This window comes from Triturus cristatus, chromosome 12, assembly GCF_964204655.1.
Source record: "Triturus cristatus chromosome 12, aTriCri1.1, whole genome shotgun sequence".
Lineage (NCBI taxonomy): Eukaryota > Metazoa > Chordata > Amphibia > Caudata > Salamandridae > Triturus > Triturus cristatus.
This window is the reverse complement of record NC_140595.1, coordinates 664,910,504-664,926,275: the sequence shown is the minus strand read 5'-3', so window position 1 is coordinate 664,926,275 and position 15,772 is coordinate 664,910,504. Positions and strand designations below refer to the sequence as shown.

The following is a 15,772-nucleotide window of genomic DNA, read 5'->3' as shown; positions in this document are numbered from 1 at the left end:
AACATCATATTAGCTGCACCGTTCATACTGTGGTGAAAACTTTACAGATAGCCCATCTTCTCAAGCAAAACAGGCACATGTACATAGTTTAGAACCTGATGCACACAATTTTCTATGTTAGGTAGAAATTGTCATGCTGGCCTGATTCTTTCTAATAACTCAAGCCTGCTTACAAAAGTTAGTATCTACTACGTGGAATATTTTTCTGGCGAAAACTTTATTCTGCAGAACCAAAAAACTTGTGTGGAACATAATGAACACAAGCCAAATGTCACCTGTACGCAGAGTTACTCTTGAATATAAAGATTTATAATGTGTTCAATACCTTTACAGAGCTACGGTACATTAGGAGCACGTGCATTTTGTAAACACTTAAACCCATTTTCTGGGTCCAACATTTACAAAATTCGGTAGAAAAATAAAATGGTAGTTACCCACCACAATTTAAAGTGTAAAACAAACTCCTTGGATGATGTCATCAGTAATGTCATAAATGATGTAATAGAAGCCCCTTTCCTTTTTTTATTATACTCAAATGGCCTAGAGGCGTTTTTAACAGAGAAGGCCCTTGACTTTCCCAGAATAGGAGGCAGCCCGGTCCCTTTGCTGTCATATGCGGACGATACTGTTTTAATGGCTCTAACAGCCAATAGTCTTAAAAAATCATTGAATGCTTTTACTGAATTTTTCTGCACTGGACCTAAAAGTTAATTTTATTAAGTCTTCTATCATGGTGTGTGGCCCTAATCAAACCAAAACAAGAAAATGTACTGTAAAGGATAAGACCATCGACAAGGTGTCTAATTTTATATATTTGGGGAATGTTTTTAATATTAAATTGAATTGGGACCCCCTTGTTACAGCTAGGGCACAGCTTACTAGCTGGGTAGTGGAGGGTCTGTTTCGCTTTGCCTGTAATTAAGGTCCTAAAACCGTTACGGAATTGATTACCTTATATAAATCAAAATGCCTGTCTGTTGCATCCTATGGAGCAGGAGTCTGGGGACATCGCAAAAGCACTCAGTTGCAAATTTTAGATAGTACATTTATAAAAAGACTGTTGATGACCCCAAAAAGCACCCCACAGCCTTCTGTCATTCTGAGGTAGGGCTGGATTATATAGAGGACCGTATTAATATCGCTCCATTGGTTCTTTGGTCTAAAATCTGGACATCTGAGGACTTAACGTTCTCAAGAGAAATCTTCTGGGACTGTTTGAATCCCTGGCGATACCATGGCTACGTTTTGTTAAAGAAAAAATCAATGCGATTGGTCTGGGGCACTATTTCGACGACCCTGCTAGCATTCATAAAATATGAAAATGATTATAAAAGAAGCATATTATGCCGAGGCAAATACGCGTCCCTGGCACTTGAGAACACGTCACATCAACGTCACTCAGTTCTGTCAATTTTGTCTATCTTTTACTATTAATGTACAGACTCATTTCCTTATGACTAGATTTAGTCTTTACACATTGCACTTTCTAGAGGCTTTCCCCAAAGAGCCAGGCTGGGGTGATAAACTCACTGCCTGTCCATGCGACGACTTATCTGCACAGAGCACGGTGCACTTGGTTTTGTACACTCTATAAAGAGCCAAGTGCGCGATTCCTAAATCTTGAGAGAAATCCACCCTTGTACATATCAGGAGAGTTTTAATTTCTTGCACTCCTTGTCCACTGTTTCTATTTGCACTGCTGTATGTCAGTATGTCAGAATTGCATTGACAATAAGAAAACGTTATGCACTGCAATAGAAAAATTGGTGTTTTGACTGGTTTTACATTTTTATTATGTATTGATATGATGGAATGTGACAGGAAGAACTGAAGCCTGTAGTGTAGAACTGTGAGCATGCAGGAGCTAGACATTTAGCTTTTTACGAAAATGGGACATCGAATCAAATATTTTGGCTCTGGGCTTTTAGTGATTTATAAATTTGATGTGAATTCTTTTACAGTTCTATGTATGCATGTTAAACTTTTATGGTCCGTATGAACCGAATAAAGTTATTCTGGCTGGCTGGTATAATGGATAATGTCATGAGTGATGTCATATGTGAGGCCATAAGCAGTGCATGGTGGGGGAGCAAGTTATAGTTACTGCTGCTAACTATAACTAGTGAAATTCTGTAGTTTTTTTTTTGTTCAAAACCTTATTTTTGTCACTGACAAATTCACCTAACTAAACCATTACTTTAACCTTTGGCTTTTTGGTAAATTTCTATGTTTTTAAAAAAAAAATGAAAACAGATTTTTTTATCACACCTAATTATAACACTACTTTAACATTTGTTTTATTCAGTGAGTGAGTCTGTGTGTGTGTGTATGTATATATATATATATATATATATATATATATCAAGATTACCGCTTTCCCCAGCCTCGATTAGCTCAGGGTTCGGGTTTTCGTAGCTAGGAGCCGTCAAAATACGCAACCCTCGGGGAATACGATTCACATCAATGTAACGTTGGAGAGATTTCGACTCCCACCATTTACTCTGCTCACTTCGTAGTTTTTTCTCTAGAATTCTGAATTTCTCTTTTAATGAATTGTCCTGTGTGACCACATCCGTGGTATGAACGTTACGAACGGTTACAGGCAATGGAAGGCTGTCAGAAAACATGGACAGTGCTGCAGCCTCCCGTTCGCGCACGCTGTCCGCCGTCATGCTCAATTATGGTCTTAATTAATATGCGTATGGGGGGTCAATACGATTGCAAGTACTTTCAACCGCAATCCCCCACCGCTGCACATAAACTCACAATCCCTCGATACCTCAATGGGTTTTCAACGAAGTCTCCCCTCCTTCCCGTGTCGTGTCGTCCGATCACGGCTGGGGAGAGCCTCCTCCGTCACAGTCCGTTGCAGTCCGTGTCCACAGTTCTGCCGAAAGTGGTATCAGGGGGGTCAGGCGCCAACTCTTCCTTCCGGGAGTAAGAACATCCGGGTAAGACCTGGAAACAGTTTCACTTCCAACGCCGACCAATTAGTTGAGAGGGTTCCGTGTGAAGGTCGAGTGAAACCAAGAAACGACCAAATATATCAAGATTACCGCTTTCACCAGCCTCGATAATCTTTCCGATGCTTGCGAAGTAAGTACACGAACCAAATTAGAGTGCAAAATCGATTTATTTGCCCAGAGCGACGGCCATAACATTTCGGCTCCTCAGAGCCTTGCTCACATGACAGCGTTATACTCAAAGTGCAAAATATTTAAAGTGCCAGTGCAAATTATTGATGTCGTCACATGAGGGAGTTATCATTGACATAGAAGATATACTTCCGCAGTAAAGATAGTGAAACCACATAGTTATATAGATGGCCACATCATATACAATATATGTTAAATATTGACAAATGCAAAACAAGATCCATATAGATCCAACATAGTTTTCAGGAACGTTATAGTTAGGAATTAGCATTTAAAAAACCTTAGAAATTGACTGAAGAAACCATAGGTTTCAGGGGCGTTCTAGTTAGCTGGACCTTTCACTTGTACAAAACCATTGAAATTCGCCCGTTATAGTTAGTTCAGCTAACTATAACTCGTGCGCCCGCAATGCACTGCTGATGACGTCACATATTACATCACTCATGACATGGTCAGTGACATCACTCATGACATCACTGCCATTGTGCTGCCACTAACCCTCCTGCTTGCCATGCATAGTCTTCTGTGCTGCCATGGCCCCGCCCACCTTCCCTGTGTGGTCAGCTAGCTGCCCCTGACCCCCTCTCACCTTCCCTCCATGGTCTGTGTGGATGCCATCATATACTCACTGTTGCTCTCCATGGTGGGTCTTGTTTCTAGTGCCCATCCTGCCTGACCTCCATGGTCATCTTGCTGCTCCTGCCCTGCCCCCTTGCCCCCAGCCCTCTGTTTCCTTGTGCAGTCCCCTATTCCCTCCCTCCTGGCTTGTCTGTTCCATTGTAATGCCCCTGATCCGTCCCTCCTGCCCTTTATGGTCTGTTATGCTGCAGCTTTCTCTCCTGTCTGTCCATTATGGTCAGCTGTCTACCATTGCCTCTTTCCCCTCTGTTCTCTGTTGTCTATGTGCATGGTCCTGTCTCCTCCCTATTGCTTTATATGGATTGTTGTGCTGCACTCCCGTCCCACATGCCCTGTGTGGTGTATTGTGCTGCTGCAAACCCTGATGCCTGCTCTGTAGGGTCAGTTTGGTGCACCTCTCCATGTCCCTCCTGTCCTCTGTTATCCGAGTCCATGTCCCTACCCCAATTCCTCCTGTCTACCATGATCCAATGTACCATACCAACATTTTGAACTTGGTAGGAGGGAGATTTTGAAAAAAAACTGGGGTATTGATTTTCGCCTTTGAGTTACATTGAAAAAGAGGAGATTGTAGACAGGAGACCGATCAAATAAAGCCTATTTGAGCTTTAAAACATTGGACGTTTCCTGGCTGAAATGGGTCTGTTGGCATGTATGGTTGTACTACCACTGCCTCTTCCTTCTGCCCACAATGGTCTATTATATTGCCACAGCCTCTCTTGCCAGTCCTGTATTGTTGGTTTGTTGCCCCTGCCTCCCCTTTCCACTGCCCTCCATAGTCTGTTGTGCTGCCACTGCCCGTCCTGCCTGCCCAGTGTGGTCAAATTGTTGCCTCTGCACTCTCCTACCTGCTTTCAATTTTCAGAGTCCGTGCCCCTGGCCTCTGCCTCTCAACAGTATCCAAATGAACAACCAGATTGCTAGCATTTGATATTTATTACAAAAGTGTGGAACGCCCGACGTCATCTTGATGTAATCAAAACTGTAATACCTAGAGCATTTCCTTTAGAAATTACATATATGAGAGGGTCTTATTTGCATCAGAATTATGGTTAGTGCTCTAAAAACTAAAATGAGAACATATTTTCTGAGTTTTCAAATAGCGACAAAGAAATTTTAAATTATTTGTAATCTTTGTATTTTTATCCAGTTGACCACTTGATTAAATGTTGCACTTAGGGTAGAGTATGTGGTGTTACTTCCAGAGCTGCAGACTTTGCAACTGGGAAACCAGGTTGGAGTTTCTGCTTCAGCTCAATATTCTGTGATTCTGGTCAAATCACTTAATCTCCCCATGTCTACAACCAAAATGAATTTGATCTTGTATGATGTAACCAATGCTCATGTAAAGCACTCCAATACCTGACAAGTCTGCACTATATAAAACTGCAAATACACAAAAAATAAGTGTTTTGCACACTTCTGTCATTGGGCTACATGTGGGCTACATCTGGAAGATATTTGTGCTGCATTTGGGCTCTTTTGTCTCTGGTGGCCATCTTGGGAGATTTATTTTTTATGAAGTTTCCTAATTTCCTCATTTACTGCAGTCTCCTCAGTAGGAAATGCTTTCAGTTTTTTACTTTGATTCCATCAAGAAGGTATTCAGATATGTCACACATTTGCCATAAATTCTGAATGTTAGCACTCTAGTTGCTCATTAGATCACTGTAGTAAAGCTACTGCTCACCACGGAAGTCTGCTGCTGGTATTAAACGTGCATATTTCAGTCTGCATATCAGAATTTTTTAAAGAAATAGAAGAGGATTTGAGAAGTCACTCAAAATGTGCCCTCATTTTTCTTTCTTCAGCACTAATCATAATTTCTATGGCAAAATGAACCCCCTCATTGTGTTCCTTTTTAAATTAAATGTTTTAAGTGTTACCAGTTTATTCCAATCAAGATGGCTTCAGGTGTGACATACTTTTGTCATAAGTAAGACAGTAAGCACTCTAGTTGTTCTTAAGAACACTCTGGGACTTTCTGTCATTGGGCTATACTTGGGCTACATCTGGATGATATTTGGGCTACATTTGGGCTCTTTTGTCTCTGGTGGCCATCTTGGGAGACTTATTTGTTATGAAGTTTCCTAATTTCCTCATTTACTGCAGTTTCCTCAGTAGGAAATACTTTCAGTTTTTTACTTTGGTTCCATCAAGAAGGCGTTCAGATATGTCAGACATTTGCCATAAATTCTGAATGTTAGCACTCTAGTTGCTCGTTAGATCACTGTAGTAAAGCTACTGCTCACCAGGGAAGTCTGCTGCTGGTATTCAAAGTGCATGTTTCAATCTGCATGTCAGAATTTTTTTATGAAATAGAAGAGGATTTGAGAAGTCAAAATGTGCCCTAATTTTTCTTTCTGCAGCACTAATCATAATTTCTATGGCAAAATGAACCCCCTCAATTTGTTCCTTTTTAAATTAAATGTTTTAAGAGTTACCACTTTGTTCCAATCAAGATCGCTTCAGGCGTGCAATACGTTTGTCATAAGTAGGACAGTTAGAGCTCTAGTTGTTCTTTGGAACACTCTGGGAAGCTGCAGTAGAACACAAAGGAATCAACTGACAGTCTCTGCCCTTGTTGGATGTACATGTTTTACTGAGAATGTCAGACTTCATTCTCACATGACTGAGAAAGATAATGTGAATTTACAGAAAATATGCTCTCAGTTTAGCTTATAGATCACCTTCCAAACCTCTGTGGGAAAAGCATGAGAAAATAGTTTTCTCTCAAACATGATTCATGATATCACAGCAGAAGGCTTTTCATGGTAAAATCACCTTAGAACACACCACAATTCCTAAATTGAGTATGGTACCATCAACAAATGAGTTATAATGTAACTAAAGTCTTAAAATCTTCTATTAACTGCAATGCTTTTTAATGAGGTGCTATCCTGTATATTGGTCCCAAGATGGCTGCCAACACTTCTTGGATGAAGTACTGACAGCCAATCAGATCTCACGATGAGGTGTCGTTGGGCTCCGCCCATATATATCTATCTTTGTAACTCTAATTTTCTCAGGAACTACTGAACGGATTTACACCATTTAAGCAAAAGGCACGAGTCTGAACTGAGGACTACCTCTTTGCCAAATTTGGTGTAATTCCGTTCAGCAGTTCGGGCTGTAGCTGCGTCAACAGGTCCTATGGGAAAATGCATGGGGAAAACGCGTTTTGGGACCCCCCTTTTTTCTCGGCCCCTGCTTGACGAATCACCGTGAAATTTGCAGGATAGGAGTGGACCGGAGCTGGCCAAAAGTTTGAAAAATTTCACGAAGATTCGTCAATCGGCGCCAACGTTATTCCAAATAGAATGTTGCGGATCTCCTATGGAAAATAGGTCCTAACTATAACTACCTACTGGCGACTGCCAGTAGGTAAAATATATATATATATTTCTTAAATAGAATTCAAAATGTCAAGTGGGAGAACGATTCTTTATTAGTGGTGATGGACATTGAGTCTCTATATACCAGCATCGACCATCATGCAGGTCTTACAGCTGTTAAACATTACTTGGATAACAGACCCTTAGGCCTCTATAACCACAATATCATGCTTTTAGAGATGGTGAAATGGTGTCTTTTTAACAATTTTTTCATGTTTGAAAATGCAGTATATCGTCAAGTGCGGGGTGTAGCCATGGGGGCTTGCTTCTCTCCCAGCTACGCATGCTTGCATGTGGGCTGGTGGGAGGAGCAGACCCTCCAAGGCACTCTGGCTAGGGTGGTTGACAAACACGTTTCACATTGGCATCGATATATAGACGATGTATTTTTTATTTGGAAGGGTGACCGTGAGAGTGCTTTATTATTTATCGATGAACTCAACAATAATACCTGTAACCTAAAGTTTACTGCATCGATCAGCTCCTCTGAGGTCCCATTTCTGGATACTAAGATTTACATTCATGAGGGTCGTCTAGAATCAACACTTTTCAGAAAGCCAACAGCAGGAAACGCCACCCTTCATGCGACTAGCGCTCACCCCCGCCATTTGATACGGAGCATCCCCTACGGGGAACTACTCCGGTTAAAACGAATCTGCAGCACAGAAGGGGAATATATCAAATGTTCTGAACAGGCATTGTCCCGATTCAAAGAAAGAGGATATAAAAATGATATCCTCCGACAAGCCCAGACGAAGGTGGCTCTCAAATCCAGAGAGGACCTTTTATCCCCCAAGAATGACACCATAATACCACCAACCAGCAGTCATGATTACAGCAATGCACCCCGTCTCATTATCACATTTAACAAACAACATCATCAGCTCAGGAGGATAGTTAATCCTAACTGGCCAATACTAAGAACAGATGCAGTATTGGCACCCAGATTGCCATCTACTCCTACTATCACCTTTAGACGGGCAATTTCGATGAGAAATCAGCTAGTGTCCAAACATATAGAAACCTCTACTAAAACCAATTGGCTGCAGCCCATTAAAGGTTTCTTTAAATGCGCTTCTTGCAGGGCATGTAAATTCGGAGTGAATACTTCACAGTATAACACTCCCTTCAGTTCCACTCCAGTACAAATCAGGGGGCATTACACATGCCGTACTGAGTTCGCAGTATACGTTTTAACATGTACCTGCGGTCTCAAGTATGTAGGAAGCACCAAACTGCAGGTGCATGCGCGCATTTTACAACACCTTAGGGCTATTGTAAATAATGACACAACTTATCCTGTGGCCCGTCACTTCAGAGCTGTTCATGATAATGATTTGACCTGCCTCTCATATTATGTAATAGATGCAATCCCCAAACTCAAATATGGGGGTAATAGAGAACGCTTGCTCAGGCAACTGGAGACTCGGTTAATTATTGAACTAGACAGTAAGACACCTCTTGGGCTCAATACAACCGAAGATATGCACAACTTTTTATAAAGTTTCATGATCAATCAACAGACGAGAATAGTTAAACATCATGCTTTGTTTGTGCACTTACTGCGTTCTATGCACTTATACATGCTTAGAGACCCCTGCGGTTATAACGCGCCATACAAATTAAATAAATAAATAAATAAATAACATGCCCATTTTACTGTAAGCCCGGTGTGTTTCATTGAGAGATTTCGGCAATCTCACTATCTTGGCTAGTACTTAGAATAGATAAAAAACATGCTTTTTATGACTACCCACACATTGAGATTACTGGAGTATATTATTCATAGTGACATTAGAATTCAATCGGTTCGCACTATTTTAATGTCTGTATTTTATCAAAGTTTTATATCTTGCACATTCATTGCGTATTTGCACATAGGATTTACTTGCACTTTTGCACTATTTGCACATTATCAAATTGCACGTATATGCACTATTTGCACTTTAAATTAATAGAACTAAAATATTTATATATATAAAATAACAAAAAAACAAGAAAATGATAATATCATTACAAAAATAACATACAGTTTAAAAAGAAAAATTACAATACGCACCGATCTAATGTCACGCTATATACATATACTGATTGGACATATTTAGAATTGCATCAATGACATGAGGTACCTGCAAACCGGATTTTATCCAGATGACAATTTGTTTGCTTGTTCTTTGATGTGTTGAATTGCAATGTGTCATTTAACACAATATGCTTTTTCAACTTGGTTCGTTTTGTTTTGGAGGAAATATGTAAATAGTCTATTCTCTCCACACGATCTAACTTGGGAATCATTTTGGTGTCATGTGTTTGAATTTTCAATTATGCACAGTATTTAGACTGGGGATTTAACATATGACTCGAACAAGTTAGATTATCAACAATGTATTTACTATATTTATATATTTTATTTGAAGTACATTTACGAACACAATTATGTATTTATGCAACAAATTCGTTACGTTGTTGTTTTGCGCAAAGTACTGAACTTTGATGTGATAGTATTTCTTCTATTTCTGTCCATCATGTGATGTGGGTGTCAGCATTTTTAAACGCCGTCATACGCAAAGTTTGTCTCATGTGATCAAGGACGTTCGCCGGCCGAAACGCGTCATGACATAAGGGAGATGTGAAAACTGTACAATAAAATAACAGTATCTACCGACGAAGAGGAGTTCGTGCATTCTTTCTTTTCCTGGAGAAAACCGGTGAATGCTTTGTGTCCATATATATATATACACACACATATGTATACATTCAATGTTGAAGTAATATTATAGTTAGGACTTTCTTTTTACCAACGATCATGCTCTAAGATGTTCTGGAAGGTTTGAACACTCAAGATTTCTTATCATTGCGGACCCATGCTCTCGTGCTACCCTATTTAGTCCAGCTGCTCTCTCCTACTGCACATCACAATCTCTACCTCAAATCACTGTGAACTGGTTGACCATGTCATAAAGTCCTTAACAAAAATTATAAATTAATAAATGCACGCTTCCCTTTTGGGGTTGTCATCCGGGGGGGTGAGTCCATTTCATTCCAGTAAGTGCCGTTTGTGTCTACAATTAATTTCCCAATTGGCGCTGCTGGCTAAATATTTTAAAACTGCTTCTTTTGCAATATGTACTAAATAAAATTGATCCTCCACTTTCCCCATCTTTTCCTTCTAGACATGGTATAACGGTTCTCAAATATTTTGCTCAGTTTCTCATAGCTAAACTTGGACTGTGCAGTTGTAATACCTCCTGTTGACAGCAGGGGGCAGCTCAACAAGGCATCCTGCCATGCCTCATGCTAGCGGGCTGTAATGGATGCCATCCACAATATAGCTGTTGTACATTTTAGTGCAGGAGGTGACACCATTTTATTTACTCTCAATCTTTAAACAGTGACATCTCCTGTGACAAACTTTTCCACAACAACTATTAATTCATCTGCAATCTGTGTGGTTTGTGCAGCTAGCTCTCAAACATTTTTGACTAATGTTGTTTTCTATTTTTTATTAGGTTTTTAAAAATCTGCAACTCTTTATGGAGAACAAGCAGGAAGGGGATGATCTATTTGACCGACTAAATGTGAGTACATGCATGGTGCAGCTCGGTCTTTGGCTCTGTAGTAATTCGATGTATAAGTGTTAGCATCTCTAAGCTAGGTAAGGCACCAAATTCCAGTGAAATCCTCAGGGAAAGGAAGCTTGTACACGTGCCACTGTAGGTGCACCTCATTAGCAAAATGGGGAAGGGGTGAGGAAGAATAAACCTGAAAAAATGCTCAGCTACTGAATCGTCACTTTACCACTAACTTGTAAAAAGGTCATGAGCTAAAACATTTGTGAAAAAGCCAGCGAGATATAACTCATCCTTTTTTCAGTCTGTAAAGCGGGGTTTGATTTTTTTAAACAAAAATCCACTTCATAGGTGAGCTACAAAAACAGGCATATTCCATGTCCAAAAACAAGGAAAACAAATTATCACTGGGATTACTGTTCCATTGGGTAGCGCATAACTATCCAGAAAAGGTTAGGCAGCCCATGGCAATCATGGCTTTTTAGGTTTTGCCTGCAAAGCAGTTGTAAAATCTCTTGTTTTAAAACAAAAATCTTAAAAAGGGCTTACTGCCCATGACTTACTGATACTTACCATTAAGATGTCACTCTTAATTTCCATGCTTCTGATTGGTCAGCACATTGTCTGCTTTCACTTTGCATGTCTTCCTGCTTTCTGTCCATGACATTCCATGCTGTGGAGCATGGCACAAGTGCAGCTTCCAGTCACTGGCTAGTGGCCATTGTTTTCCCCAGGCTACGCACTTCGGAAGGTACTTTTTTTGTATTTACTATCTAGCACTCCATACAAGTGCATCTGTAGGATGTCTCCTCTACTCCCCAGCACTCTTTCCACCTTGTTCCTAGCACCCTACCAAAAAACTGAATTTAAATGTTGTCAACTACTGCATGGTTAACTCCTAAACTAGCTCGTAAAACAGCGCAGCTTATTTTTCATGTAACATGTTCAGATCTAGGACGTTCTTAGCAAAAGTCCGCCCCTCTGCATATAACCATTTATAAACAAACACTAGCTGGTGATGCCAAGAGTAGGCCTGGGCATTGAACTCCGCTCCGTTTGCGGAGTTTTCTGCACTCTGCGCTCCGCTTAGCTCGCTGAGTGCAGAAAACTCTGCTTTGCTTAGTGCAGCAGAGCTTTTTCCCCGCTCGCGCTCGGAACGGTAAGTTCGCAAGCTGCTGCTCACGTAGAATTTCTACTAGAGCAGCAGGAAGACCTGCGCGAACAGCAGTTCGAACTCCAACACTTGCGGAACGTGGGGATTTTTTGTAACTTCGGGAAGTTCCACATAGCAAAACTCTGCGAACTACACCCAGGCTTAGCCAAGAGTTACTAAATCTAAAGCATGGTGTCCAATGAGCAGAGATTAATGCAATCTTTCAGGTATTAAGGGGAATTAGGTTTCGTGCAGTTGGTGGCGCAATTCATCGCTGGAGAATGGAGCTCACCCTTGCCGACATTTACCCGACTCTGAAATGTCCGTGTTATTGAACATCTCATTAATTTTTTCCGGGCTCTGACACATCCACAGTCCTAAGCTCCAGCTTTCGCACTGCCGATTTGTAGGGCTTGTGGTATATTCTGTTTACAGGCTATTTCTGAATAAATGCCATCATTGCCGGTTCACACTAAAAAAAAACCTGCATTTATGCTTGCATGCCCCTGCCTGTACAATGCAGGATTTTACAAATGTCTTAGCCTATGATCCTTTGGGAGCCAGCTCTCAAAGGATCTACACATGCTGAAAAGCTTAGCACGAGATTCACATTCAACATGATAAAATATCTTTATTTAAGTCACATAAAACAAGCCGAAAATATGCTTTCAAGATACACGTGCAATGCATGACTAGCTAAAAAAAATTAAAACCCCCTTGCCATATTCAATGGCATGCCTAAAATATGTTTACAAGATCAGCATTTAAAACATATTGCACATCTCTTTAAAAGGTAACATGCTGAAAGACCCTGCAAATACCACTGAAGTAAAAAAAAAAACGTAGAAAATCGGCGTTCTATTAACATCCTCCACAGGCAATTGCTTGCTAAAAAATATTTACAAGATCACAGCAAGTGTCACAGAAAAGTGCTAAAAGGTAAAATAATTGGTGAAGGCTATGCTCTCTGGATATGGAGTAGGTGAACATAATATGATGCAACGTCTGTTCAAGAGCTGTCAATACTGGCAACATCAGAGCGCTGTTTTGAAAAATATATATATATATATATATTTTTTTTTTCTTTAAGCCATGTTGCACAGCAGCTCAACTGCAGTGCAACATGTGAAGAAAAAAAATTCTGACAGGGGCATCTAGCCGCAGATTCCTTACCTTTGAACTTCCAGGAGTCAGGCTGGATCCAGAAGATTTTTATTAGCAGTACCCCTACATGCCGGTAGGTGGAGTCGGTTGACTCTGCATGACGTTGTCGTCGTGGTGGTGACATCGTGTTCGTCGTTGTTGTGACATCCACATCGTCAATATAAATGCCACTCCAGTACACTGTCAGTTCTTTTCTTTTAGCGCTAGCTACCGCCGATCCGTTGGAGAGCTACCCTCTGTCACTTTTTGCCAGAAGTTTTTTGACCCTTTGTCGACTTTGTTGGTGTGTTTAGTTTTTGCAGAGTAAGAAGACTTCAGGGTTTAAGCCGTGTAGTGTCTGTCACCGCACCAAATTGGTCACGGACCCCTATTTAGTGTGTGTCTGGTGCCTGGAGCTCTACCACAACTCGAAGTCATGCCCTGACTGCCGGACCATGCGCCAAAGGCTTTGAGAGAGCGGTCCCTAAAGCTACTTGCAGCCCGGCATCTGGCACCACGGTGGTCGCCAAATTGGTCTCGATCCCTGTCCAGGTCTCAATCGAGAGGAAGATCCCATCACCGCTCTGGTGAATCAAAGTCCTCTTCGTCGAAGTCAGGTAAGAGGCACCACAAAAAACACAAAAAGTTGAAGTGTGCTTCAACTTCACCCCGCCAGTCTCGCGACGTGGCGGAGCAACCTCGACATTCAAGGCCCTACCTCGCGGAGCAGGTGCTTGGGTCAGCTCCGCGTTTCCCTGCCTTTCCAGGTCCAGGAGCGACTCCCCCCTCCCCAACTGAAGGAGTTCTGATTCCATGTGTGCCATATTTGTGTGGCCTGACCCTGCCCGTGCGCCTTCGGGCCCCGCAGGCTCAGAGGATGAGGGAACCCCTGTAGATCCCACAACTCCAGCTCTGGCCCTGGCCTTTGATTGGACCCATTCCTGTGTACGGACCGACGCCGGTCGCACCTCCAGGAGCGACCTTCCCTGGCATTGTGTCTGACACTGAGGTCTTCGGCGTTGCTGGTGCCCACCAGTGGCATCTCCCTGATCCTCATTCCTGACGACATGGAGCCAGTCAGGCATCCTCTGACACAGAGACCGGCTCCAATGGAGCCATACGACTCCATGCCATTCACTCTGCCCTATTCTGAAGGGTTAGGGATGGAGGAAGAGGATTGGGAGGGATAGTAGGATCCCTTACAAATCCTGTACAAACATGTGTGTCACGGCTGCCGGCACCACTGATCCAAGATGGCGGCTCGGGAGTGAGCATGCGCGAGGAAGTCAGGCAGGCTCAAAACCTGACTTCCCCCGGATATCACGCTTTGTGTACTAGTGTTCCCGAACTTCCGCTCCACGGCGTTTCCCTGGCTTCTTGTTGCGCTTCCTGTACTTGGCAAAGCCCCGTTCATCGTTTACCCCCAGGACCTACTTCCTTCGTGGTCTCCCGGAGTAGGGATCTCTGTCAGCGTGCTGGCCCCGCAGCTTCTGTGATTTTGTCTGCCTTCTATTTTGCCCGTACTATCCCTTAGCCGGTCACCAGAGAGGGTGGATTCCGCGGGCAGGTGGAGGGAAGGCTTTGGGTTCCGCCCGTCGGCCGGACTTTGACGTACCGCCGGCCGGACTACTGGCTGTTTGCTCTGCCTGTCGGCCGGATTGCCCCTACTCTGTGGTCCCGCTTATCTGCCCTAAAGAACCCCATCCAAGCCTACTGCTCTTCACTGTTGGCAGAGACGTGGACTACTTCTGGCTGCTTGCTCTGCCTGTCGACCGGATTACCCCCTATACTGTGGTCCTGCTCATCTGCCCTAAAGACTCCCAGTCAAGTTATCTGTACTTCTCTGCTGGCGGAGGCGTGGACTGCCAAGTCTATACAGAAGTGGATTCTGTTATGGTAACGGCATGTATTCGCTGCCTTTTCATTTCCTTTGTACACTGGACTTCTTTCATGAAGATAGAGCATGGTATTGTCTCAATGTTCAGAAGTCTAAACGTCAAGCGTGTTTCCTGAAGAAAGTCAGGACCCATGAAGTCAATTCCCCGATCAGTAGTTTAGCCAGAGTGGTGAGCAGAATTATTACTAACATGACTCTAGTTGTGTAGTACTTAATGGTTCTAGTGTATTTATGTACCACTCCTTCTACTTCTTCTTCACAGCACAGTGTTCTGGACTATACTACCGCTTCCCCCGTCCTAAGAAGGGAGGATTAAGGTACTAATAAAGGGGGTTATAGTGGTTGCATACAGCTAGATATACATTGTCATATAATACGTCCCTTCTTTTCTTTTTAGTTTTGTTTAGACGAAAGTCTGCTGGACGGTTAATTACGTTGAGGGATTTCTTCCCCATTTTCCTTGTTTTGTCTCCCTTCTTGCCCAAATCACCATTGTTGCTTAGAGTTTGATAGGCGCGATAGGTGGTTGGGGGAGGTAGCGGACCTTGTCTTCAGTTCCTAGGCGCTTCTGCAGAAAGACAGGTGAGCTCCTGACAATGTGAACTGGTACGAGGAGTTGGGTGATGACAGTGGTTTGGATACCTCCCCTGACTCTGGCATGCTTCACCCCTACCCTGGCTACAGGGGAGGAAATATCATTTGCCATGGTGGTGTGTAGGGTTGTGGTGGTCCTGGACCTGCAGCTCCCTACAGTGGCAGTCAAGACTAACATTTTGACAGAGGTCCTGCAGCCTGGGGTCTCCAGTTAGGAAGCCCTCTTG

General features: G+C 42.5%; 1 protein-coding gene across 4 annotated transcripts in view; it reads left to right on the top strand.

The window, feature by feature from the left end:
• The window catches only part of LOC146780067 (DNA topoisomerase I, mitochondrial-like), a 1,246,550-nt gene that overhangs the window by 1,166,499 nt on the left and 64,279 nt on the right, over positions 1–15,772 (top strand). For all 4 annotated transcript variants that reach the window (XR_014972079.1, XM_085637972.1, XM_085637970.1 and 1 more), the window contains one exon: positions 10,699–10,767. Coding sequence is in view for 3 of the 4 variants with exons in the window: in XM_085637972.1 (XP_085494098.1) it covers positions 10,699–10,767 (69 nt within the window). In the remaining variant the exon portion in view is untranslated. The remainder of the gene's footprint in view (positions 1–10,698; positions 10,768–15,772) is intronic.